Source organism: Lichenostomus cassidix, chromosome 7 (genome assembly GCF_008360975.1).
Source record: "Lichenostomus cassidix isolate B80296 chromosome 7, HeHo_3.0, whole genome shotgun sequence".
Classification (NCBI taxonomy): domain Eukaryota; kingdom Metazoa; phylum Chordata; class Aves; order Passeriformes; family Meliphagidae; genus Lichenostomus; species Lichenostomus cassidix.
Genome location: NC_139488.1, coordinates 11,919,956 through 11,946,696, shown reverse-complemented (window position 1 = coordinate 11,946,696; position 26,741 = coordinate 11,919,956). Strand labels below are relative to the sequence as shown.

Here is a 26,741-nt window from a genome sequence, read left to right as displayed (position 1 = left end):
CTACCTCAGTATCCTGTGAAATGAGAAGGATGTGATGGTAAGACAAGCCTTTTGCACCTCTATTGGTGATTTGGAGTGAGAAGCACTTCCATTCACTGCCAATGAATGGACCAAATCAAGAACACTGATTTTAGATTTCTCGCTTGTCTCAAAAGCTTTAAGTGGAAGAAACATTCTGCTCCCAACAGGAGTTGTAAAAGACCTATTTAGTACATGGAGATTTTCATATCCTAGCAGACTCTCAAAAGGCAAAATAATCTCCAAAAATTATGTCAGCTGTACACAGCAGACAGGAATGGGTATGAGCCAAAGGCATGGCAGAGGTCCAAAACAGCCAGGACAAAAACGGGTGGCAGCCAAGGCTATGCTGCACTGCAACCTCGAAGCTCCTGTCTGCAGGCAGGGCAGAGGGAAAAAGTGTAGTGGAAGCAGAAAATGTGCTGTGGCCCAAGCCATAGTACATGTTGTCAATGAAACAATGTTTTCGCCGTTTAACCTCAGTTACCTTCTTTTCTTTTTAAATGTCAAAGGTAGGGTTCTTTCAGTTTATTTTAAAATAACTGTAATCAACAAAATCTAAGGCAAAGTATAGATGTAATTGCTCCCTGCATCGTGTCTTGCAATTTTTGGTGGAGTTAGATGGAACTCAGCATAGGTAAAATCAGTTCAACCTTTTTGAGAAAACAAGAGCTGAGATGAACTGAACTAAATTGCACACCAGTGATATGTGATGCAGAGCACCTGGCAGTGGTGTCGTGCCAGGCCAGCTGCAAAAATGAACCAGACTGGGAGCTTCAAATCTTGTTATGTAGTGCCATCTTGAGGTCTTGGGAAATGAAAAGCAGCTTTTCTGAGTATGGCTAGTTTTCATTTGCTTGTAGTTGGAGCAGTCTGTTCTTCAGGGTGAATCATAGAGTGCATTCAGCTGTGTTTGTGAACTGGAGAAGATGGGGATGGACTCACTTGGCTGGAGCATCACTGGCTCTTTCTGGGCTCCCTGGTGGCACCAGCTCTTTCAAACACCTTTCCCACAAACAGTTCACTTATCCAGCGTTTAGAACTCCCAGCGACAGACACCATGCTGGCACAGCAGATGAGATTGAGGACCACAGCACATGGCTGCTTCTCTTCTCTGACAAGGCACAAACACACACCTGGTTCTCTGCCCTGCGGTGCCAACTTTTGTCCCTCTTGAGAGGTGGCAAAGCAGGAAGCTGGATCCCCATGCAGGGGTACAGCCCTTTGGGGGCAGGGCTAGCAGGTCCCTCATGGCACCAGTGTTTTGGGGGGATGTGCCTGGTCCTTTGATACCATCTCCCATGGCATACTCCTGGAAAAGCTGGCAGCCCATGATGTGGACAGGTGCACTCTTCACTGGGCTAAGAACTGGCCGGATGGCTGGGCCTGGAAAGTGGTGGTGAATGGTGCTGCATCCAGTCAGGATCCAGTCACTAATGGTGTTCCCCAAGGACAGTGTATTCAATATCTTTATGGATGATATGGATGGGGCGTGGAGTCTGCCATTAGCAAATTAGCAGATGACACCTAGTTGGGTGGGAGTGTTGATCTGCTGGAGGGCAGGAAGGGTCTGCAGAGGAATCTGGACAGGCTGGATCAATGGTGAGATCAATGATGTTCAACAAGATGAAGTGCCAGGTCCTACACTTGCATCACAACAACCCCATGCAGTTCTACAGGTTGGGGCAGAGTGGCTGGAAAGCAGTTCAGCAGAAAAAGACCTGGGGGTGCTGGTCAACAGCTGCTGAACATGAGCCAGTGTGTGCCCAGGTGGCCAGCAAGGCCAACAGCACCTGGCCTGTGTCAGGAATAGCGTGGCCAGCAGGACCAGGGCAGTGACTGTCCCCCTGTACTCGGCACTGGTGAGGCCACACCTTGAGTGCTGTGTCCAGTTCTGGGGCTTTCTATTCAGGGAGAGCATTGAGGTGTGGGAGTGTGGCCAGAGAAAGGAGATGGGAGCTGGTGAAGGGCCTGGAGCACAAGTCTGGCGAGCAGTGGCTGAGGGAGCTGGGGTTTAGCCTGGACAAAAGGAGACTGTAGCCACATGGGGGTGGTCACTTCTCCCAGGCAACTAGTGACAGGACAAGAGGGCACAGTCTTAAGCTGAGCCTGGGGAGGTTTGGACATTAGGAAGAATTTCTTCACAGAAGGAGTAGTGAAATATTGGAATGGGCTGCCCAGGGAGGTGGTGGAGTCAGCGTCCCTGGAGGTGTTTCAGGAATTTGAACATTTAGTGCTATGGCCCAGTCGGCATGGTGGTGTTCAGTCCCCGGTGAGACCCGATGACCTCAGAGGTCTTTCCCACCCTGATCCATTCCGTGAATCTGCACGGAAACAGGCCGGGTGCCCGCGGGGAAGCGGGCGCGCGCTCGGTCACGCGCTCCGGCTCCTCTCGGCCCCTTCCGTGAGCGCTCGCGAGTTTCCGGCAGCCTCGGCCGCGCGCACGGCGGGGCGGGGGCGCGGGGGGGTGAGCGCGCGCTCCCCCCTTCCCCCGCAGCCCCGCTCGGTGCTTCCCGCGCGGGCCGCCCCGGGGCGGAAGCGCCGCTCGCGCCTTCCCGCCGCCCGCTCGGCTCTTTCCGCCTCCCCCTCCGGGGCGCTTCGTTTGTTTCCGCGGCCGCTCGGCTCTTTCCGCGGGGGCCGGCGGCGCGCTCGGCCGTTCCCGCCGCCTGCCGGGCGCTCGGCGCTTTCCGTGAGCGCTCGGCGGTTTCCGTGCGGGGCCGGGCGCGCTCGGCGCTTGCTCCCTGGCTGGCGCTCCTCAGTCGGCCGCTGCCTGCCTGTCGCCGGGCTGGGAGCGCCTGTGTGTGTGAGTGACGCGGCGGAGGTGTAGTTTGACGCGGTGTGTTACGTGGGGGAGAGAATAAAACTGCGGCGAGATCCCAGGCGCGAACGAAAGCAGTGACGGAGCAGCCTGGTAACCGGTAAGAGGAGGACGGCGCCCAGCAAACAGGGGCGGGGGGGAGGGAAGGAAATGGAGCCCGGCGGGGACCAGGGGAGCCGCCGGGCGGCAGGACGCGGGGGCCCGGCCGCGCACCGCCCGCGGGAGGGGCGCCCGCCTTAAAGATGGAGCCGAGCCCTGCAACATCCCCGCCGCCGCCGCGCCGCGAACAAAGGATAATGGCGGATGGGAGCCGGCCCGGCGGCGGCCGCCACGGCCGGGCGGCGGCGGCTCTGCCGGCAGCCAGCGGCGGCGCTCAGCGCGGCGGGGAAGGGGCACCGCGCCCCCCGGCCCCGGGAGGAGGCGGCGGAGGACGACGACGAGGGGGAGCGGCGGCGGGGGGCGGCCGCGCTCCCGCCCGCGCCCCCTCCCCGCCCCGCCGTGTGCGCTCCGGCTCTCGCTGCCCCGCTGCCGCCCCCCGGCCCCGCCGGGCTCCGGGCACCCTCCCGCGGGGCCGCCGCGGCCCCCCGCGCCCGCCGGAGTTCCGCTTGCCCGGCGCCCCGAGCGCGCCGTACGGATAAACAAACAGACTCCCGCCGTGATGGACACGAGTGCGTGGGGCGCTCCCCGGCTCTGTAACGAGAAGCTTTTAATAAAATCTGTGCTCGGCAGCCGGGGCAGCGCTTGGTGTGGTGGCTCGCTGTTGCTCCGTCTCCGGGAGGCCGCGGCGGGCGGCGGTGCCGGTGGTCACCCAACACCGCGCTGCGCTGCGCTCCGCTCCGGGCGGACCCGCGGGCACGGCACTGCCCGAGCCGGCGCGCAGCTCACGTAACAGGGATACAGTTCCCTCTTGCCGCGCTGCTTCTCCCCGCGTAGTATTTTTAACCCAGAGTGAACTTGAGCCAGGCTGCGGCTGGTAAATCTCGGTTTGGGATTTGCTTTTGCCAGTTTTCCACAGACTTGGGTGCTGCACGGCGAACAGGATTTGACCTCTATCCCAGCTTTAGTAGCAAATGTCAGCTCAAACGTCTTTTTCCACCTTACACCAGCCTTGCCTTGCTGCAGCTGTGGGCCTTTTTTCCTGTTTTCTTGCCTAGAATAGAGGACAGTGTGTTGACTTTATTCTACTTTCAAATCCTGGATATCTGCAGTTTTGTGTACAGTAGTAAGTAAAAACAACGTGGCAGACTCAAAAAACTTTTTAAGCAAAGATTGTTACATGTCTTAAATGTATGCAAGGATGAAAAATTTTTAATGGTCATATGACTTTTCTTCATGAAACACTTTTAAAATTTTTGTTTCTTAAATATTGGAATGCCTGCTCACAGTCTGCTTCTGGAATAACACCTGTCTTTTTTCTTTTTTGTGTTTCCTTGGGGTTAGAAACATGTTTCCTGTTTCTTAAATAAAAGACCAGAGACTTCTCAGAAATATAATGTATCACTGTTTAGTCCCATTCTGAGCACCACTAAACACTATTTCAGAATACAGGAATTTTGAGACTCTACTTGCATCCTTTCCTTGTATCAACAAATACGGATTTATACAGTAAAATATGAAGTCACTGGAATAAGTTTTATTCAAAATGGGTATTTGTGACTCACATGTATGCTTCCATGTATATAAATTTCTGTCACTTCCACCACTTCTTTTGAAATGAAGGCCAAAGATGCTCTACATCACTTCACTGAATAATACCATCACGAGAAGAGAGTTTTTAAAGTTTTAATTGATTAATAGACATCTGAGCTGTTGACAGTGATTAAAGAGAGTGTAATTGTTTGTCTATTTCATTCATTCTTGAGTTGATGGAATACACACTACATTTTAAATACAAAAATGGGACAGAAAATCCTTGCTTGTTGTTTTTTTGTAGTTTTAGAAAAACATTTTATTTTATTCTATTTCATAGTAAGAGTGGAAGACTGTCAGATCCATATTTTACAACACAGATCTCCATTTCCTCACCAGCTTTGTGCCCTCACAGGTCAGAGAGCAAGGGGAAGAGAGTGGTGGTTGTATATTTGCTAAGCATCACTTACAGGTGACCTAAAATGCAATAGCTGCATGTAGGAAAGAAGAGAGTAATAATTTGTAAGGTTTTAATTTAATTCATAGAACACCAGTGTTCTGATTGGTACTCTCAGTATGGTGTCCAGATCTGCACTGAACAGTCTGCATCTAATTTTTTTTTTCTCATGGTTTTGGTGATAGGTGTGTCTGCTACTCTGGGTAAAAAAAAATGGAAGAATCAAACAAAAAAACCCAACACAAAAAAACACACCATAGGTCTAAAAGCGGGAGGGGGTTTGCTGAGACAGAAAATTTAGCAACATCTCATTTAGACTGTCAAGTCGTCAATCTGGCTGTTTCTTGGAAACCTGCACCAGCACAGTTATTGCTGTACAAAATCTGTAGATCTTACTCTGTCGAGTAGCTGTTCTGCTGCAGTAAGAAGCAGCCTCTTCTTGCCTAAGTGTAGCTACAGCTCTATAGGTGCATATTTTGATAGCAGACAAGGCCCCAGCTTGGAATTTCTGTTGGCACCATTTTGAAACAAATGGGATATTCACACTCCACCTCTATTTTTGGATCTCTGGAAGCAAGTGGAGATCAGTTACTCATGCCACACTTCTAGAGGTTTTTGTGCAGTGAGAAGGCTGTGTTAGCTTTCTGCCACTAATCTAACTAAAGTTAGTTTCATGGGACGTGACAGCAATCCTCAGCTACAGAAACAACCCTACTCAATTATGTTTGAGCTCTCTAGCACCTTGCCTGCATACAGTTGAAGTTTCATGCCAAGCAGTGATTTTTCTTTTCTCTGAATCAAAAATTGTGTTGCCTCATCTGCAGTCTGTGAGGTTGTATTTCATAGTGATTATGAAAACCTGAGCAGCCTGCTATTAATGATCTACGTACATCTCCCAGCATGAAGGCATTGGTACCTATTTTGCTCTACAAAGCTTTTAGATCCCTTGATTGTACTGCATTTAAAAAGGTGAGTGAGAACAAACACAGCACCTTCTAGTTTTCCAGATTTCTAAAACAGCCTTGCTAGCTGTGCCAAAGGTGAAAATGTGCCAGGCTCTAGTTGGTCTTTCAGGTAAAAAAGCACTTGAAAACAGCCAAGGATTCTCTGCTGCTGTTTTTGTCTGGCAGTGCTGGATTTACAGTATTATGTGTGAAGTGGAAGGAATAGAAAACTCTGTTAGAAGAGCCACTTCAAGGTGAGAGGATAAAGAATTTGGAGGAAGTATGTTCCTGTTTGGATGCATCTGTGTGGTTTACCTAGCATATGTACATAGAAGTTTAAAGCAGCACTGATATTGTTAGGTACAGTGATTTTGAGTAGAGTGCAGAGAGGCACAGGATATTATCCTAAGATGATAAGCATTCCTATTTTTCTCCTGAGAATATTGTGAGATTTGATATTTGTAATAAATCAAGGCCATTAGGTGAAAAATGGAAAAATATTTCCAAAGATATGAGAATCCTGCCAATTGCTCTTCTGGGTTTCGTTACTTCTCAGTTGTTCTCTGACAGGAGACTGCAGTGGCTCCTTGAGACACACTTGGAGGAAGCCTTGCAATTAACTATTTTGAAGCTACCTTAGTGCAGGAAACTAAAATAAAAATCTCTATCCATGATGCTTTTACTCTTTTTGGAGGGGAAGGCTAAAGTGATGTGTAAAAATATCTGATCTTCAAAGTGTTTTCAGTGGTAGCTTGTTTGGTCAATGAGGTTATCAGGCAAACTGCTTTTCCCTGCACATAGAAGAACTAAAGCTGGGTTGTATTTTCCTCTTTAGGCAGAAGCGTTTTCAGGTAGATTTCTAAACTTAGAAAAGAGCAAGTAGCCAAAGAAATCCAGGAATTTTTGAAGCTTATCTACTGGCTGAGGAAACCGTAGTTCCTCATAGCATTTTTTGGTAGTAATACTGGACAAAGCATCTTCCATGTCTTTTCCACTGCAGTAGCACAAATGCTTGGGCTACTGCATGGAGAAATGATCCAGCTGTTTGAGGGGTGTGGAGCCTGGTTCATTTTCACCTGCATCATTCCCTCTCCTGATTGCTGCATGGTTGTACAGTAGCTGTACCAGCATAATCAGGGGAAGGGATGGGGCTGGAATGAGTACAGAGATAAGGGCAGCTCAAGCAGCTGTACCACTAAATGAGAAAATGCAGCCTACATAAAAAAAATTAAATTACTGCTGTGTTTGTAACTCAACTGGATGACATAGATCATGCTGGGGTTTTTCTTGCCACAGAGCTGGATCGTTCATCTAAGTTTAAGTTCTTACATGTGCTAACCATGAGCAAATGAACATGAACAACAGCTGTTCCCAAACTTCAATATCATTTATTCATACTGGTTGTTGTGCTGCTTATTTACTTGGCTTAAACACCTTTTGTGTGGTTTTTTAACAAGTTCTCTATGCACTTTCTTTGTTTTTTATTCTTCACGTTTTATTTTAAGTTCTTCATTGCTTTTCTCTGCTGCTCTTTGCTGCAATATTTTAATAATCTCTTCAGAAACTCTACAACCTCCTGTGACATTTTGGGTCCAGTACTACATGCTCTTTTCTTATAGGTGCTACCCTAAATCTCTCATTGTGTACTGCTGTTCCAGTATCAATTGGATTTTGCTTTCCCTTGCACCTTTCCTGGGGCTTGAATGTCAAATCTCATCTGTAAAATCTCTCTCATCATCTTTTATACCCCATTAAATAATGGATGGGAAGCATTATTTTCTTGCCTTTTTTTTTCTGATGACATGTCATCTGGCTGTGTGTAGCTGGCCAGGCCTCAAAATCCACTTGGTGCCTGTCCATTCCTCCAAGGGGCATGCAATGTGAGCAGGATTTGTAAATTTATACCTATGTAGATTGCAGTTAGTTTTCTTTCTCTTGGGGAAAAAAAAAAAGCCCTGGGTGTTACTGTAGATGTAGAACCCCTCTTTGTGAAACTCATGCAAGTTTTCCTTTTGTGCTGATAGGAAAATACAGGGAGATACAAAGGGAGGGAAGATGTGAAGAAGGTTACTGTGTACTAATGCCACAGTATAGCCAACAGCATACCAGCAAAAGTAGTCTGTTGCTGTGGTTTTGTGTGAGCTGATACAACTGTATGTGGCTCTCAAGAGACAGACATCTTGCTCTCCTCTGCTCCTAGTTGTGTGGTGTTGGACCATCCCTTTACATTGGCTGTAGTGTTGATTGTATGTAAAAAGTAATGAGCCAGTTCTAATCACTAACCCAGGAGAGAACTGTGCGGTTTCAGTAGATTAATTTTCTCCCGCATGAGTGAGCTGAATTGGTTGGTGATTGAGATGCTGTTAGCACAAACACCAGTGCAAATTTGCAGAGCATCTGTAGGGAAAAGAAGGAGAGGGACACAGCTTTCTCCCTTCAGTAGCAGAGAGCTGTGTCAGCAGACCCATCTTGGGGAATGGCAGCATATCCTTGACTTGGAGCAAAAGAAGGAAGAATTGGACTCTGTCCATGCTGATCAGAGCCACATGAGTTTGCCTTTGCAGCTAGGAAAGCTAGAACACAGTAAGTAGAAGAAAAAACAAAACAAAACAAAGCACAAGAGGAAAGTTTCCTTGTTTTAAAACCCTGATGATACCCGCCTCCTTATCAGAGGCAGGTTTCAGTCTTCTCAAGACGTTAGATCAGTGTACCTCTTAGGTCCTTTTCATTATGAGGAGCCCAGTCAGCTGGGGAGAATTATATATAACATGTCTTTAGTGAAGCCTAACTTGAAATGCAGAGTTCCAGAAGGGGTTCAGGTCCAACACTTGGGTGTACATCCTGTGAGCTGGCCCAAGGCACCGGGACAGTGAGCTGACTGTAGTTTCACTGTTGCTACAAACTGATAAATGCCTTGGCCTGTCTTCCAGATTGTGAAATAATTAATGGTGGCTGAAACTACTGGCATGGAAGTTGTAGTGTAAAGTTAACGTGGTGTGTGTAAGTAGTGCACATTACCCTAGGCTGGGAAGAGGAAGAAGTGTGTTACCTGCCACAGATAGCTGCTTTGTCAGTAATGTGGCTGTTTGAAAAACACATCTCTGCCCAATCCTCAGAAAGCTAATATTTATTATATAAAAAATACTCATCCCATTTCCAGCCTCCCACTCTTAAGCAGAGTCATCAGAACAACAGTAATCAAATTACAGAATATAGATGTTTTCTCCAGCATTTTTGTTGGCTTCCCACAGTCTTGTGACACATATACCTGTGATTTGATCTACTTTGCTTTCATTGACAGGCCTGGCTGCAGCAGGGGAGACTCTGCGCTACCTTCCTTGTTATTGTTCCTGTGCCAGTAGCACCAGTACAGCTGCCTGTGAACTGGATCAGAGAGCTGGTCCAGGCTAGAAATTTGTTGTGTTTCCCTTGTGTGTAGTGCAAATTGGTTGCCCAGTCCTATTTACTACACTGCTTCACAGCCAGGTGTAAACATGTATATATAAGAAAGAATTGAGAGGAAAGCAGAGCCTGAGCTGGCAGTGCTGCCAGCAGAAATGCTTGCAGACTGTAGTTGCAGAAAGCGAAATGGAGATTTTGTTTTGTGTGCAACACACTGCTGTAAAATACAGATTCTGTTTCTTTCTCTGGCCCTTTCTTGTTCACAGGTGGCTCCCATTGCTTACTCAGGGTCATTGCTGACCTTCAGCATTACCAGGACATCACACCCCTGTTCCACGGGGAAAGTTATGTTGCCCATAGGTAATGCAGGTCTTAAGCTCCAGTTAAATATTTGAGAAACAAATTACTCTCTGTTTGGAGATTATGGTTTTGCAGAGTAGATCTGCCTGGCAGGCATATGAGAGATCTTTCTCCTTCAAAAGGCTCTCTGGCACTGCCCAGGCAAATTTACGAAATACATGAAAAATAAAGTGGAATCCACTTGGTTGATAACATCAGTCTAAATTATTTTACTACAAAGTTTGACTGTTTCATTTCAGTTGGTTTTTAGAGAGAGGCTGCGTCGTAGATTTATTTTTGGTGTATTAAACAACATAGTCTGATGATGCTTCAAGAGTAGTGCTAATTGACCAAGCAACATAAAACCAGTTGAAAACATAAAACCAGTAAAGTCAGAGCAATTTTAGGATTTAAAAGTACTTCCAAGTCTGAGCTGTGGTTTAAGACCTAGATCTTTAATTTCAATGTTGCAATCAATTTTGTGAATAGAATGCATTCAGAAATTGGACAAGGGCAAGGTTTGCAAGGAAGTGCTGTTTTTCTGGGGCATATTCTCCTCTTGCACTCCAACCTCAGAAAGAATTCAAAGGTTTTTACTTCCTGGATAGCATTGAAGCAAAAAGTATTCTGTACTGCTTGTTAAAAATGAAACAGAGCTATTAAATGATTAAAAAACTATGTTGGTTTTACAAATACAGGTTATTTTAAATTTTTTTCAGACATTTGACTTGATATTTGGTAATTGACAGCTTTGTATTAATAACTCAGTTTTATTTTCAGGTGGCCATTTCTAAAGATACTCTATTAATAAAGCAGTGAAAACATTGGTCTGAAACATCCATTTTGTTGTGTTTTCTTTCTGAACTCATTAGAAGTGTTTTGGTTTTTTTAAACAAGAGTTTCCAATATTTACCAAGTTACATAACTTCATGCTTTTATACTATGGGTTGAACTCTAGAAATCCCACATACGTTCCAAGCATCAAACTGAATGAGTACTGTTTGTTTTAATAGTTTATGCTTGTCAAGTTTGCAGCTTAAATATCTGAAGTGACATTTTTTATGAATTAATGCTTTAGCCGCTGACATTCAGGGGTATGTTAGAAGCATTAGCAACGGAGCTGTCCCTTCTCACCAACAAACAGAATCTCAGCAGACACAAATTCTACCTAAAATTCTCTTGTCAAGTTTAACTGTGCGGCTTATAAATACATGAAACTCCATGCTTGCCCTGAGTTCCCTAACTGATTTGATAGATCTCTATAACAGAACAATATGAAAACAAGTGTGATCTGTGTCACTTTAGGATTCCAGTATCTGACTATTTTCAGTGTACAGTGTTCTGCTGAGGTCACCTACATTATTTAAACTTCAGGCTTTTAAAAAATCATTATTTATTTTTAAAAAATTTATTATTTTTATTATTATTACATAAACAAAACAAATGTATGATGAATTATAGGTATCTAATTTTAACATTTGAGACCATACATAGAACTTTAAATACTGACAGTTGCTCTCCTTCGTTACAGGGTGGAAAACGAAACATTTACTTTATTCATGGGAAAGTCCCCCGAATATCTGGGACTTCCCAGAAGATTTGAGTTTCAGAACATAAATTTACATTCACAGTACTTTAGAATGTCATGTTTAATCAGTATAATCTGTAAGAGCCTTTGGTCCAGTCTTACAGTATTCTATTCTGATAAATTAGATGTGTCTATTAATATTTTCACACTATAAAATTAACAGAGTCTCTGGAAACATTTCTTTGGAATAGAAAGATTACAGGTAATAATAAACGTGTTTATGTGGTTCTCTGGCTTTATCACATTATTCCATTAAATCGTACCTGGTATGTAATTTAAATTAATACAATTAAGAAAACACCTCTGTGGAGGTGATTGCTTTTTCTGTTACAGGTCTGAGATTACTGTGTGTTGTATTCTTGGCCCTTGGGCTTGGAGCACTCAGGTTTACCTACACTGGTATAGGCCTGTGTAATGCTCTGGTTTTTATTTGTTTATTTTTACAAGTTGTTCCTAATCTGCTCAGAGCACCAAAAGAGAGCTGGGCATCCTGTATAGTTTCAAAGTAGCTTCACTTTTTTTCACATAAGCATTTGTCACAGACCCAGTGACTGAGGCTGTGGATTTCTATGGCACATATGTAGAGTGAAGCCTGTGCAGGAGACAGTCAGATTAAATACCCTTGTCCTAACAACATCTTAGTTCTTCACTTTTAGGAGAGTGGCTCTGCTGAGCAATCACTCATCGCTTCTGTAGTTGTTTGCTGAGAACAAGTTTCAGTCATTCCCTCACCTCAGAGATAACCCTTTATTTAATAAAAACGTGTAGAGGCTCACCCTACAGAGTTGCAGGATGCCCCAGGCTTGGGATTGCAACAGTTCTTCCAGCTGATGCCTCAGACGTGGAATGTTTAAAGGTTGCTTGGCCAGCGGACAAAGATCCTTACAACATTTCAAAAGGTTGTCAAAATATGTCATGCAGCATTTAGGTGGTTCTTATTCTGCCAGAATGAATGTGAGGCAGTAAAAGACCATAAACATAGAAATGCATATGGGGGAGAACCAATATAATAATATTCACCTGAATTACTCTGGCAGGTCAGGTGGAAATTTCAAGTTCTGGCAGCTCTACCCAGTGGAAAAAAAGGAACACATGGACCTTTTTAGATGATCTTTGCCTTGCTAACTTGGCATCATTTTCTGCTCTGAACACTCCTTTAATTACTGTAGTGACACAGTCCTCTTTTCTCCCTGTCATTGGGAAAGGAGAAGGTCTCTGACCTCTTGCAGAATTAGCCCTCCTTTCTGTCACTCTGGGCTGCCTTAGCTCTTCTGCTGGAACACCTTCACATGCCAGTGTTGGCTGTGAAAGGAAGTGGCTCAAAATGTTCTGCTGGGTGACCAGCACAGCAGGGTAAACTATTTATTTGGCATATCTAGATATCTGGGTGGTAGGAGAGAGCTGTTTGTAAATGCTCACTGCCAGTCAGGTCCAACGTGCCTCCTTGCAAGGGGTCATGGTGCTGAGCCCAAGCGAAGAGCCCGTGCTGAGGGCAGGGTGTAGTGGCTCGGGCACAGGCCCTCCTTAGCAGAAAAGGTGCTAGTTTATTGTACCCATCTCTGTACTCATGTTACCGAGGGTCAGGCTGCATTAATAGGCTTTTAGATGGATGCTATTCCATCCAGCAAGCTTTCACCCCGGGCAGAGCAGAACTCCTCACTTGTCACAGTACACATGTAATCATGTCATCCTTTTTCAATAAAGCTGCCATCAGCCTGGTGTGCAGTCACAGGTCAGCACCAGAGTTAGAACGGCAAATACAAGAAGTGGCTGACTTCAGGTAGCTGCCCTCAGCTGGGCTGAGGTCAGCTTCAGATCCCATGGAGTCATGGATTCCTACCTTCTCCACCCACAGCTCTTTCAGTCAAAGATAAAATGAGAATTTGATTAGGGCCGGAAATTAAAGCTTGCCATGAGTGGCTGTGCTGATTATTGACTTGCTAGGCCTGTACCAATTGCAATGAGCCCTTTCCTGGAACTGTGGTGTATTCAGCAGGATCATTAGCTCCCCAACAGCATCATGAATCATTTGGTGACTATTATTTTATGTTGCCTTAAAGATGTCTGCCTGCAAATGCTACTGTTCAGATACACTGTTGTGATGGGTTTTATTAAGTAACCAGCAGCTGCACGTGATGAGGTGAGCCACAGTACTTTGAGCAGACACAGGGAGAAGCATGTATTTTATTTTGGCAGTTTCACATGGTTTCATTTTTGTAAAAAGAAAGCTTTTACAGTTGGTAAGAATTGCGAGAAATCTGCACAGGTTGAAAATTAGGTGATTTTTATGTCCTAAAAATAATGTCAGAACATCTGAGAACAGATGGTAAGCTGTAATAAAGTGCAGTCAGTTTGTAAGTAATTGAAATGCATAAATACTATATTGGCAATGAATGTGTTAAGAACTACAAAATTGGTAGAATTCTCAGAAGTCTTTGTGAATAGATTGAATATGTTGGCCAGGACATTCTTTAAAATGTCTTGCTTCTCTAAAATTCAGTTTGCAGATATCTTTGGTGGGGTTTGGATTTTTTATGGCACATATAAAGGTGTTAATAAATAGTTATCACAATTCTTTTCTGCATGTTGAGGATCACAGACTGAGCATGTGAATTAGTCTTTTAATACCCTAAGTGCCTTCAATAGGAGCACAGAGCATTTATAAATAGAACATATTTATGGATTATGTTTTCAATAATAATAATAGTTACCTAATGACTTTGTAACCTTCCTGGGATTTGTTTTGACATTTTGTTTTGTCTAAGTGAAGTCTCACAGTATTTTGGGGGCATTTCTGAATGGGGAGGGGATGAGACAGTGGAGAGTCATTTGTTTGCTTTTCACTGTTATTGCCTCAGGAAATGCTTGCTCTGGTGTCTCCCCTTGGGCACTTCTGCTGGGCTCTGCAGAATTCATGTATTCACATAAGACCTATCCCAACTATTAGATAAGGTTAGTGAAAAGGGGTATGGGGGTTTATATATATATTTACAATTTATTCTGTATTGAACAAGAAAAGGCAGTATAGATTAAACTTGAATTAAATCATGTGTGTGTGCCAAATGCTCGCTGTATGCTTTTGTATTTATTCATGTAATTTCTGATATAAGAAATAATTGCAGTTAATAGCTGTCAGAGTCTCTTTTAAAAAGCTTGAGGGCAGAAATGCTAGATACAGTGCCAAGAGTGTGGAGTCAAATCAGGAAAATACAGCAATGAAGAGTGTTTACGCGACTTTCACTCACACACCTTACCTGTGCCTACTGATTCACCATCTGCCTAGTAAATGTCAGCTTGCTTGAGTTATGGTAACAGAGAACCAAATCTAGAGGCAATTGTTGATTCGGGTGCTCACCACTGTAGCTGTGAGTTTACATTTTTGGTCTTCTGCCTTTGTTTTAAAATCTGCCACTGCATTTTCTTTAGTGAAAGGTTGAGCATGCAACACAAATACTTTCCAATACTGTCATTACTCACATATCTAAGTCAGGTAGGTATGAGAAATTTTCACTGACAAGTTTTGTTGAAAAAGTCATGAGCCAGAAAAGTTTGTTAGTTTTAAGTAATACTCCTGGGTTGCATTTCTTCTATGTTCTGTATGAAAATACTACCTTGTTCACCTCTTTTGCACTGGCTGTTGCAGTATGTATTCGGTCAGCAGAGAGTTTTTAGACACTCTGAGTGTCATATTCACAGGGACAGAGGGTAGAACTACAGATACTACATGCTGTTGTTGGAATGATTCTGCTTTGTGCAAGATATTTTTACAACGAGATTAAATTTTTCTTGTATGTTCAAGATGAAGTACTTTAACTTCAGTGACAAGAAGAATTTTTCCAGCTTTTTATTCTTCAGTTTGCCTGGCAGATTGCTTTATTGCAGATTATTTGCAGAACACAAATAATCTGAAGACTCTTCTCCATTTTTGACATTTTTAGTGGAGTTGGTTGTTGCGCCCATTCTTTTATTTCCACTTCCACTTGGTTTGCCTGGCCTTTGGGCTTCCCTGACCCAGAAGCTGGTGTGATCATCAAACAGCTTTGTGGAGAACTCATTCAGTGGTGTGGTGAAAGGTAGATTTCAGATGAAGCAGCAAACACAGGTTATGTTCACAGTATGACGCACAGACTTGTCACCCAAGGAAGAGGATCGGGGAGCAAATACCCAGGAGCAGTGGCAGTGCCAGCTTGGGATGACAAAGAGGCTGTGGTGTAAATTGCAATTCTTGTGCCAACCCACTATAGTCATTAGTGACAAAGAGAGATAATTATGGGCCTGTCTTGTCCTGTTAAGCATTTATTACTGGTTATTTGAAGTCCCATGTGTTAGCTGTAAATAAAATTATTTTTCTCTGAACATTTTCATTCTGGCAGTCACTGAATGGAGTCCATAAAGTGGCTGTTGAGCTGTGGCTGAAAGGGCTACCACACTGCAGGGTGACAGTGGAAATGTTTACAGATTGCAGGTCAATATTGTCAGTACTTATGCTGGAGATGAGAAAACAATTGTATACCAGAGTGATGTTTGATGATCTTCTCAGTGCTTTCATGGTGGATCTGTGGCTTTATCAAGCCACATGCAGTAAATACAGAATGAGTCAAATTCCTGCAGCTTTGGATACTGGAGCTGTGCTTGCTTCCTGAACAATTGTGCTGGCACACCTACTGTGAATACAGGGCTTGAGAAACAGGCATTGCCTCAGTTTCCCTTTCCTCAGCTGCTCTGGTCCTTCACTGCCTTGAGCAGCTGGGTGGTTGGATCTTTTCCTGGATCAGGAGCCTAATATGGCGGCAGAGTGACCTCTGAAGGTGTTGGGTAAGCAAATGACTGGGTGTAGTACAATCAGGCTCAGAATGGGCATGAGTTTGTTGGGTCTCTGCGCTGCTTCTGGAGGTTGTAGTTTTTCTTCAGAATCTGTATGTATACATTAATAAAATGAATCCAGCAGTCAGAGGAGGATTCTTTACAGTGTGTCACTTGGCAAAGCTGTGCTTGCTGGGGAGCAGGCGTGACAGTACCTCTGAGGCGTGAAGCAAACCGTGTTGCCTGGAGGTGCAGTTATGTCGTATAGCCAGTGACTGTCAGTGTAAGCTTGAACTTCTGACAGGGAATCGCCACCATAATGCTACTAAAGAGAGAAGAGAAAGGCTTGCAGGGAGAGGTGCTGTGTTTTACTGTGCCAGCTGTCCAACTGAAAAACACAGAAAGCTTTGGGGCATCCAGGACTTCTGCAAAAGGGGATGGGAGGTTTTATCTGCTCTGAGAGCCACAGTGTGGTACTTTGGTTCTTGGATTTACTAGCATTTGGGAAGGGACATCCACCTTTTTTTCCTCCAGTCTGCCTTGGGAGATGAAAAGCAGCCTGTCTGCAGAGTAGGAAAGGTCCATGGCTTGTGAGAGCAAGGAAAAAACAAGGAGCAGAGCCTCATCTTTATGTAACATGCTAAAATTCATGGGGGGTAAGTCAGACAGGAGGTAGAAGAAGATGTAGGGAAGTAAAATAGAGCAGGCAGAGCACAGACATATCATGGGGAGGATACTAGAGAGTGAAGAAGATGAGACCTGTGGGAAGACAATTATATTTTATCCTGACTCTGTAGGCAGGTGGGAGGGGAGGTAGCTAACAGCTCGTGCTCTGAATACACAGCAGTGATGCTCACTGTAATTAACAGGGATTACAGGAGTTAGCGTTATCTGTAGCACCTTGTTCAGCATCCTGTCTTTAAGATACTGAAGATCAGTAGATACCTCAAAAGACTACTGGAACCTCCAAAAATTACCTAATCTTCCCCTCTCATGAAAACATTTATTTGAATTTTTAAAGATTAGAGGTCAATTTAAATTCTGACTCATTAGGTTTTTATCTTCCTTTTAGTTCTGCACATTTTTTGGTATGAAAAACCATACTAATTCAGGGTATTCTTGGATATTGTTTTTATCCAAGTGCCTGTCTAACCCATGTTTGAATTGTAATAAATTTCTTATTATCGGTAGCATCATTGATCTATTTATGCAATAAATGAAGTATCAATTTTCATAACTTGTAATAGATTTTTTTGGTTTTTCATTTTTATGATGAATTTGACAGAATTCATCATCAATTTGACAGAATTTGACATCTTTAAGCTTTTCTGGTTTTATAATCAGACAGTGCATGTTTCTAGTTTACTTACCCTGTTAATAATTTAAATATATTTCATAGGTTTTGAAACATTTCTCTCCTTTCTGGGATAAATGATAAAAATCTGTCTTGTCTCTTCATAGAACAGGATTTCATTGCCCTAAATACTTGCTTTCTCTGAACACCCAAATTCCACAGAACCCATTTTTAATATGGGCTCCCAGCCTCTGCACTGTAATCTAGCTTATGTATAGGGTCCAGCTATACATACATAGTAAAGATTACCCTGTTTCTCTGTTGTTGCAGTCTAGCTCTCTAGCTTTTCTTGTCATAAATGCCTGTCAAGCAGAAATCTCAAGTGATCTCTCTGCAGTAGTCCTTAGCTAAGTGCCCTTTCCAGGTTTATGCATCTGAGGAGACAGGTTTATTTGGATTTTTCTGCAGTGTGTGTAGTTCAGTTACATTCTGCGACTGTTTGTTTTTATTAGCATCTGTCTCCTGTGGTCATGGTGTAAATTCAGCTGGGACAGTTACTTATCCTCTGTTGAACTCCTTCCTCCCAGTCTTGATTTAGCTAAAATAAATGACCATGTGTCAGCTGAATATTTCACTGTTTGGCTCTTTGCCTCCAGAGTTTGAGATGATTAGTAAGTATGTTATTAATAAAAAGTATTAGTAAATATAATATTGCCACTTCTGAACTAACAGAGTATGCTGTGTATTACAAAAGTCACAAGCTAAACAATCTCTAACCAGGGAGTCCCATCAGTTTTCTGGTGTTCAGTGTTCATACCCAGGATGTTTTAGACAAGCAGTGTCTGGTTTTCCAACTTTGGTTGTTAATAGCTGTTTTTTTCAGTTAGTTTCATGTAGAATACTTGGTTCAACTATTGGAGTTACGAATCTTTCCTCAAAGTATGTGTGTGTGGGTGTCCTTTCCTCAAGGTGGAAAGTAGCCTGGAAGCAAGGAAAAATGAGAAGTGTGCTCCCTTTGCTCCCATGTGCTGTCCATGGCCTGGAGACTTGTTCCCCACTAGGACACTTTCAGATCACTGTCTCCAGCTGAGAAGTACTGGTGTAGTGGCTGCCAGGGAAATCAGTGCCAGGGAGCAGGGTGGGCCACTGTGAACAGGGCAGGAGGAATAAAAGGAGGGGGTGGCACCCACAAGAACAGAAAGATGCTGGGATACTGGTCAGCAAAACTTGTCTGGACTAGGGATAGAAAAAGCATAGAAAGGAGATGTACAGATCGGTGTTCATTTGTATGCGTGGGGAGGTTAAGGTTTCAAACCACACATATTGTCATCTGTTACACTGTAAATTGCAAGAACTAATACGAATTGACAACCTTAATTTCAGCCATCATGGCCTTACCCATACACACAGTTTACTAAGTGTTTATGTTCTGTGTGCATGGTCCTGTACATCTTGGCGATACTGGTCATACCCAAACTTAGAACCAGGTAGTGACCAGTGTATCTGGAATATGATGCCTTGATGCTCAAAAATCTGATTAATCCTTTTTCTCACAAATCACTGTAAAAGGTAGTCGTGAAGCTGTTAGAATACAAATACTGGGATGTATAGGTGCAAGGAAAATTGAATCAGGGTCCTTAGAACCTGCAAATAACACAAGACTGAGAGCTTCTCAAAAAACTTCAGGTCGTTGTAAACTCACTTGAACTGCATGTGTCAAGATGTAACTCTTGCAGACAGCTTCCTGCATTGCTTGGTGCTTACAGTATGAAATGAGGAAGTTCCTTTTAGGTGTTTGCAATTCACGTTAGGAGTTTGATTTCTGAAATGTTGGTGTTGTAGGGGAGGGAGTATGTCAAACAGTTAATCCTTTTGCTGATTACATATGCAAAAGATGATGCAAGTTGTGGAAGCCAAGCTTGTAAAACCGGAGGATCTTTGCTGAATAGTGTATGAGAGGATTGGAAATTCTTCCTAGGAAAACATTGCATTTATCAGCAGGAATTTGGCAACACATTTACCTTTGTGAATATTGCTAAATACCTGATACTTGCACATTTCATCCATTTCTAATCCCAATTGACTCCATGCTGGAGTCATGATTTCTATCAGCAAACAAAAGCATTATTAGTTTTGCAATATACTTGAATTTGTAGCTGGGGAGTTGTTTTTTAAAATTCTTCGGAGATACTTGGCTGGGAGATGTTGCTGATGTAAAAGATCTGCTCCTGAAATGGTTCCGATGAGGTAGTCTTTTGGCTGGAGTCACCATGATACATGCATAGAATTGTGAAAAAGTCATTGATTTGCTTACCTTGGAAAAATAGTGAAATGGTAATGGAAATGGTAAAAATCCAAAGGAGGCCTACAGTAATCTGGTTTGTAGTTTTCAAAATACAGAATACTCAAAAGAAAAATGGGCATATAGCATGGAGAACTGAGCATTGAAATATAACTTGTCCATTAAAGTTGGGATAGAAAACCACTTAAACTGTTTTAATTGAGTCTTTTAAAGATGTTTGGTAATGTATATTGTTTGGTAATGTATATTACAAATAGTAATAGTGCATGTGTTTTCTTGTGTGCTTTTTGAAATATGAAATGCAACATGGGAAAGACTTGGTATTTTAGGAAAGAACTGAGTTACTGTATTTGCATGGATACAGTCTATTCTTGAAATTCTTATAAAATTATAATATCTAGACTACTTAAAATGCAGTGAGTTTATAATTAATTCTTTCATATCGAGTTTACAAGTATATAGATATGGACAGAGTATTATTTATCTGTGAGCGTGTCAGACTAATACTTGGTAGCACAGAAATCTTGGCAAGAGAGAGAGGCATAACAAAATTAATTTGCTTTTTTTTAATGGTGTGTTTTCTTTTATTGTTTGTTTTTAAGGAAAATCAGGTTTCATTCTTTTCCTTCTTTACTGATGTTGGAACTAAATATTTGATACTTTAACATTTCAGTGTTCACACATACACACAAGCTCATTTGAACAGTCACTTTCAATAGTAAATATTCAGGTTTTGATTTACATACATTGACTTGCTTTCTTTCGTTGTAGTATAGTTACTACTTTGAAATGCTCTTTTATCTTTTCTGGTTTTCATTGGTTACTGTAAGACAGACATTTCATATTGAGGGTTGAAGTGTGACTGGTGTTTTAGGCAGTATAAAAGATATTCTCTCCTGTAACACTGAGGTATAGTTTGCAATGAAATGGAAGTTTCTCTGACTTTGTGTTGAAAATGAAATGTCTGGAGGATGGACACAGTACCACCACCTGTATTGCTGCTTCTAAGTCTTTTCCTCGGGGTGCCAGTTGAGCTGAGGAAGGAGAGGCATTTCTGCTTCTTTCCACCTTTTTCTGATCTGAGCATGCTTTGCCTCCAGGCCTCTTCCCAAAGCAGAAATGCTGTAGTGGTTGTTTTGGACCAGCTCTGAAGAGAGGTGTGCTGCTCTAGGGTAGCCAGAGGCCTGAACAGGCTGAGCAGCACAGGGTGGTACACAGAATTAGTGTTGTGGCTGTGGAGGTAATACCCATTCTTAATATTTGAGATTCTGAATAATGCAGTAACATTGCTATATAATTTCCTTGTATGTTGAAGTTCTTTTTTATATCAAATATTTTCATATCAGCACTTAAAGAAAAACTGAAAAGTGATTTTCTCAGATCTGTGCAGAATTTAACAGTCATTGCACTCTGCCTACATGCATGGGTTTGGAAGTTATGCAACCTCTTTTTATAGAGTTGTGTGTTCTGGTAATCTAGGTTTGCTCAGTTAGTGCTTAGAAATGTAAGTGCATTAGGAGCTATATGTGATAAAAAGCTTAGGTCATGGCAAACTGCTGTGTACCTCTAAATATAAAAACATTTGCAGTAAGGTTCAAGTAGAAATTGCTTCCATCATTTTTTATACTGGTTTTAAAATTACTGGGTGGAAAATGCTAAGTTGCTGTGATGTAGAGCCATTCTCAGTGTGGTTGTGGAAAGAACTTACGTGGAGATGCTGCATATTTAGTTCAGACAAAGATGACTGAGGACTGAGTGCCCAGCACAGAAACAATTGTTATTGGTTGTCTGCAGACTGCAGCTGGGGGAAAGGGAGGGCTGTTACAGGGCATGTTGTCACCTTGACACTGAGGGAGTGCCCTTCCTGACACACTGATGGGTCTTTATTCCAAATTGCAGAGGTGCTAGGTCATCATAGTGCAATTGCTCAGTTTTTTGGGATGAGCAAAATGCATTTTTTCTGGTCTCATTGTTGGAGGAGACTGGACTTGTTTTTCAGAAACATTATACACGGAAGGATCAACCTGAGGCAGATACCTGGCATGAAAAGAATTTGCCCGAGTACTAATAGTTTGGCAACATTTAATAAGCAAATTAAAACAGTATGTAGTAATGGGAATTCAGCTGCAGTGATTGCTACCAGACCCACCAAGGATAATGGACTTGCATACCAACCCAGACTTACGACAAATATTGTGATTGTAGGTAACTAAATGACCATGGAATCTGGAGCAGAGAACCAGCAGAGTGGAGATGCAGCCGGTACAGAGGCAGAAACCCAACAGATGACAGTACAGGCACAACCACAGATTGCAACGTTAGCCCAGGTATAAAAATCATACGGTGTAATAGTTTTACCTATGGTTAATATTTTTAAGAGGGATAATGTCTGCTCACGGGCCTGAGAGAATATTCCATTGATACCATTCTGAAACAGGTTCGATGTATAGTTCCTTTAATATTTGTCTTCACATTTTTAAAGCAGTAGAGATTTTTAACTTCACAGCAGGCTGTGTTAGTTCTGAAGAACTGTATGTGTGTAAATTGTGTAATGTTAACACAATAATGAATGAAAATATTTCGAGCATTCCTTACCACAACCATACCACTGAAAGGTATTTTTTCAATACATATAATCTACTGTCTTTTTTATATTGACTGGATTGTCTTGCTGTTGTGTTTTCTGTTAAAAACTTGTCTATAGTAGTCAGTTTAATTCTGAAGAAAAAGAACTGAATATACAGGTACATAATGCAGCAAATACAGCATCAGATGGGATTAATATTATAATCAAGTGGAACAATCTGGCAGTTGACAGCTCGTGTTATCCTGTTGTCTCCAGAGTTTCACAGAATTGTTGACAAGTTAGAGAGACAGAAGTAGATCGCTTGTTATTCCCAAATTACTTTGGAGAGACAAGAAATGCAATCCCAGCTACATCTCTGATTTTGGAATCAGGTTTCTTTTGAGAATACACTGACGGTTGGCAGATGCAGCTCCATTGTATAAATGACTACAGAATCTGTTTGGCTCTCTTCTGTAACCATTTAATTTTAAAACTATTTGTAGTCTGCAGAGAACAAACAGGTGGTTTTGATCTCATATTTTATGGAATTGGGTGTCTTTTAAGTGGCACAAGTGTTAAATCACTTCACATTTTATAAATAATTAATGTCTTTTTAAAGTCATTACACCTTTTGGTAGTCCAGAGGTAGTACACTTCCATTCAAGTGATAGTGTAGGGATTGGAGCTGTTAAAATGCACAGGGGGATTTTATTGGGTGAAGCTGTAGTGTGAATTTACAAGCCACCAGCTGCCCTGCACCAGCTTGCGTCGTTGGGCAGTTTTCTCACTGTCTAACTTAGGCACAGGATGTAGGTGGTGTGAATAACACTTCAGTGTGAACTGAGTGGAAGTAGTTTATTTCTCTTGCAAAACCAGTAAACTGCTTCTCACTTGATGTGCTTTAAGGTTTAGTCCAGAGAAAAAAGAATGTTTTAAATTTATGTCCTAACATACTAACCTCCAGGGAGCTGAACTTAAAAGTATGTAGGGGGTAGAATGCACTTTACTCAGACATAATTACCCCAGAACTTGAATGAGATTTTTTTCCAAGTAAGAAAATGCTATACAGGTATGGTTAAAATCCATGTGAACCACCATATTGTCATTCACTACATTATTTGCACCTTAGCTTTTCCCCAGCCTGTACATAGTTTGTGGAGGTGATACAACAGTCTAAACACAATTTCTTGTGTTCTTCACATCAGTGTTACATTACTATGATATTTTTAATACGCGAAGTGGTAGTGTTTGGCATTAGGGAGTGCCCTCAGAAGCCTAGCCAAATCTAAATAACTAATTATATCAATTTAATTTTTTCATTATCTTGTAAGGTCACCCCTCTTGCAAGCTTAGTTTAATTGCTGCATTTTTAGCAAGTTCAGGGTAGTTTTCAGAGTCAAAAGGAAACTCGTCCCAGTTCCACAAGGTATGAGTCAGAGACATCTGCGGAAGTTACACTCTGCTGTGCGCTTAATCCAGCCACAGCAGCCTCCAGTTGATCAGCTTTGCTGTCATTGCCAAGGACTGTTTAGTCAGACGTGCATTATTAAAAAAGGTCACTTGGTAAAGGAGTATAATTTGCCAGAGGAAAGTGTGCTTGTGTCAATCTCAGCCCCAGTTTCTCTCAGATGTGAGTTAAGTGCCACCGTGTAATGCTGCAGCTGCTTTCCTGAAAAAGGAAGGTAAAAGCAAATGCAAATTGGTGGATTAGGGAGAGACAGCTGTGGAGGGGAGAGGTCTACATGTAATTCCCTTTAATTTTGTTGTTAAGCAAGATTTCATTGTAAGTGGTGGATGTTTATGGAAATTCAGAGATCAGCTATTGCAGCTTTTTGAGAACCACGTGTTCATGGGGACAGCAGAGGATTTCCTTCTGTATCCAGTACATAGCAGCCCTTTGAGATTAGGTAGGACAGCAGTGCAGCCCTTTCTTGCACTGCAGCTGTATGGATCAGATTTTTTTAAATGCTGTTGAGCCCTGGAGGATTGTTAGATTTTCCAGACCTCAGTGTCTAGAACAAGGCTGGCTAGTCAGTGACCCGTGACCTGGCTGAGGTCTGGCAGAGCAGCTCAAGCTTGCCTGCAGTCCTTCCCCGAGGATCATGGTGGGTGGGAGGGACACAGATCGAGGGTGGGGTGTGCTGGCACAGCATCCCTGGTGCCCCCAGCCTTGCAGGAGCCCCCAGCCCTGAACATGTCCATTGTGTCACCAGAGAGGTGGGAGTACTGGATGTGCCCCGGGCATTGGCCCATGGAGCAGCCCTGCTGTGTGGCACTTCAGCTGCCCCGAGTAGTTCCTATGGCCTGCCAGGGTGAGAGTGCCCCGTGCAGTGTGAACAGCATTGTGTGGCTGCTGCTGTCCCCAGAGCCAGAGGTGTACTGTGCCGTGCTGAGGTCATCAGAGTACCCCTGTTGGCATAGCTGTAGGTCTGTGTGGAGAAACACAGTTGTGTTTAAAATGTGGGCCATTTTTCCTCACAGAAATAACTCTCGAGACTAGAGTTTGTGTTGACCTGTTACACTGAGCCACAATAACTGCCTAAAAAATACTTATTTCCGCTGCAAACTCATGGGGTTTCTGTCTGAACACAGTTTTCTTCATTTATATGCACTTTGCCAGCTTCTCATATGGTTTAATCTGTAAAAAGTGAAAGGTATGATTCCCTAAAAATGTTAAGTTCTTACATCTGGCAAACTCTTTGCATTCTCTTGAGTGAGAACAAAAATAGCTCCGCTCCCATATGTTTCTGCCTCTGACTCAGCAGTGTCTGTAGGAGTACACCCGAGTCTGAGCAGTATCCAAGTGAAGTAAGTGAAAGGTAATGATTTGTTTGTATCAGGTTACCTCAAAATAGAGGCAGTTGTGTTTTTCTTATTCTTGTCCGTGATTTTACAAATTATGTTTGAGCCTGCAGAAATTCTGCATTAGATTAATTCATGAAGTAGGTCAGGTATTGGGCTTAGGCAGTTCAAGGGATTTTACATTATGCTGCAACATTTGGGTCATCTAACTGGGGTCTAGAAGAGACATAGTTCTTTCACCGAAAAGAATATTGAACTAAGATTTTGCAATAACCTAATTTATGCTCACTGTCTCTTTTTTGCAGGTATCTATGCCAGCAGCACATGCAACATCCTCTGCACCCACGGTGACCTTAGTTCAGCTGCCCAATGGGCAGACGGTTCAGGTGCATGGAGTAATTCAGGCTGCCCAGCCATCAGTTATTCAGTCTCCACAGGTCCAGACAGTTCAGGTACTGACTGAAGAAATTCCTAATATGTGAATTGGGCCTTAGAAATAGGCCTATCATTGCACTGGTTTTCATGTATTTGTGTCCTGGGTTGTGGTTTTGCAAATCTGTACAGTATTTGCTACTCTGTGACTTTTTTTTCTGTTCTGTCGTAACCACTTTTCAGTTTTAAACATTGCTGAGTTTCATTTCCCTCTAGAATTTGTTTGGTGAGTTTAACAGCTTTATAGTATTTCTTACAGTATTATTCTACTTTTTCTCTCTACTGTATATCCATACAGCTTTATTGAGTAAGAGTTGATACTACTCTGAAGCAAACAAATGGGTGAACTTTTTTTAATAATAAAATTTTTAATAATTAATGAGGCCTGTATTCTTGGATGAGAGTCTTTGCTACATAGGAAATATTTGGATTGGTTTACAAAACAGGTGTCTGTATGTTACTGGTGCTTAAAATAAACCTGTCAGTCCTTACATAGAAATGGCTTAAAAATGTGCCTGTTGAGTCTTGTGTGCTTTGTAAAGCCTTAGCATTTTCTCTTCTGTAAAGCAAGACAGGTAATACAATATGATGAGATAGCTTGAAGATACAGGAGACAAGTAGTCTGAAATCTTCAAAACCTCTAATTTGCTTTTCATCCACTTGGAAGTTCAATGTTACTGAATGCAGAAATTGTTTGGTGTACAGCAATTACACAGGATAAGGACTGTACATCATTCCTTTGCTGTTAGAACACTGAGCTCAAAAATGTTTAATTTAATTATGTAAATTATGTAAATGTTTAATTTAAATGTAAAATTTAAAAAGTAGGCATTGTGACTTTTTTATACAGATATTTAACTGGGTATTATTTTAAAAAATAAGGCAGGCATAATTTAAAACTAGGCCATTCTGATAATAATCTTCATTTTTTCCTTATCAGCTTCAGTGCTGAGTTTATGGCAGGGTCTACCTTCCTCAGCCATTGCAGTCAAAAGTTTAGAGTTTTAATCTATCAGAGGTGAGCAGTTTTGAGATAAGTGCACAAGTTACTAGCCTGGAGGTGGAAGATAAGAGATTGACAATGAAGCCATGCTTGGAATTCACCTGGTTCAATGCAGATCCATCGTGTTTTGATATTCAGAGGCCAGTAGTTCACAGTCAGTCTTGGACATATTCAGGCCCTCTGTCTGATAACTGTGAGATATGGGTGCCAGCAAGATTTTTAAGCCGTTAGGAATGTTCTCTACAGTGTATAAAATGTCAGGCTGTGAGCTCTGTTTCTCACACAAGCATCATTAGCTTTTGTATATTTGTGATGTGACTATAGTCATTTGGAAGACAGTGTCT

General features: G+C 42.4%; 1 protein-coding gene across 3 annotated transcripts in view; it reads left to right on the top strand.

Moving 5' to 3' along the window:
• The first annotated feature begins 2,480 nt into the window (after positions 1-2,480).
• The window catches only part of CREB1 (cAMP responsive element binding protein 1), a 40,585-nt gene continuing 16,324 nt past the window's right edge, over positions 2,481-26,741 (top strand). Inside the window, exons 1-3 of one of the 3 annotated variants that reach the window (XM_085066201.1) lie at positions 2,483-2,936; positions 21,800-21,921; positions 25,268-25,414. In XM_085066201.1, coding sequence (XP_084922327.1) covers positions 21,808-21,921; positions 25,268-25,414 — 261 coding nt within the window. In that variant the 5' untranslated portion in view covers positions 2,483-2,936; positions 21,800-21,807. Of the gene's footprint in view, positions 2,937-14,126; positions 14,148-21,799; positions 21,922-25,267; positions 25,415-26,741 lie in introns of those variants that run through there. The other 2 variants (XM_085066203.1, XM_085066204.1) reach the window with 2 other exon arrangements.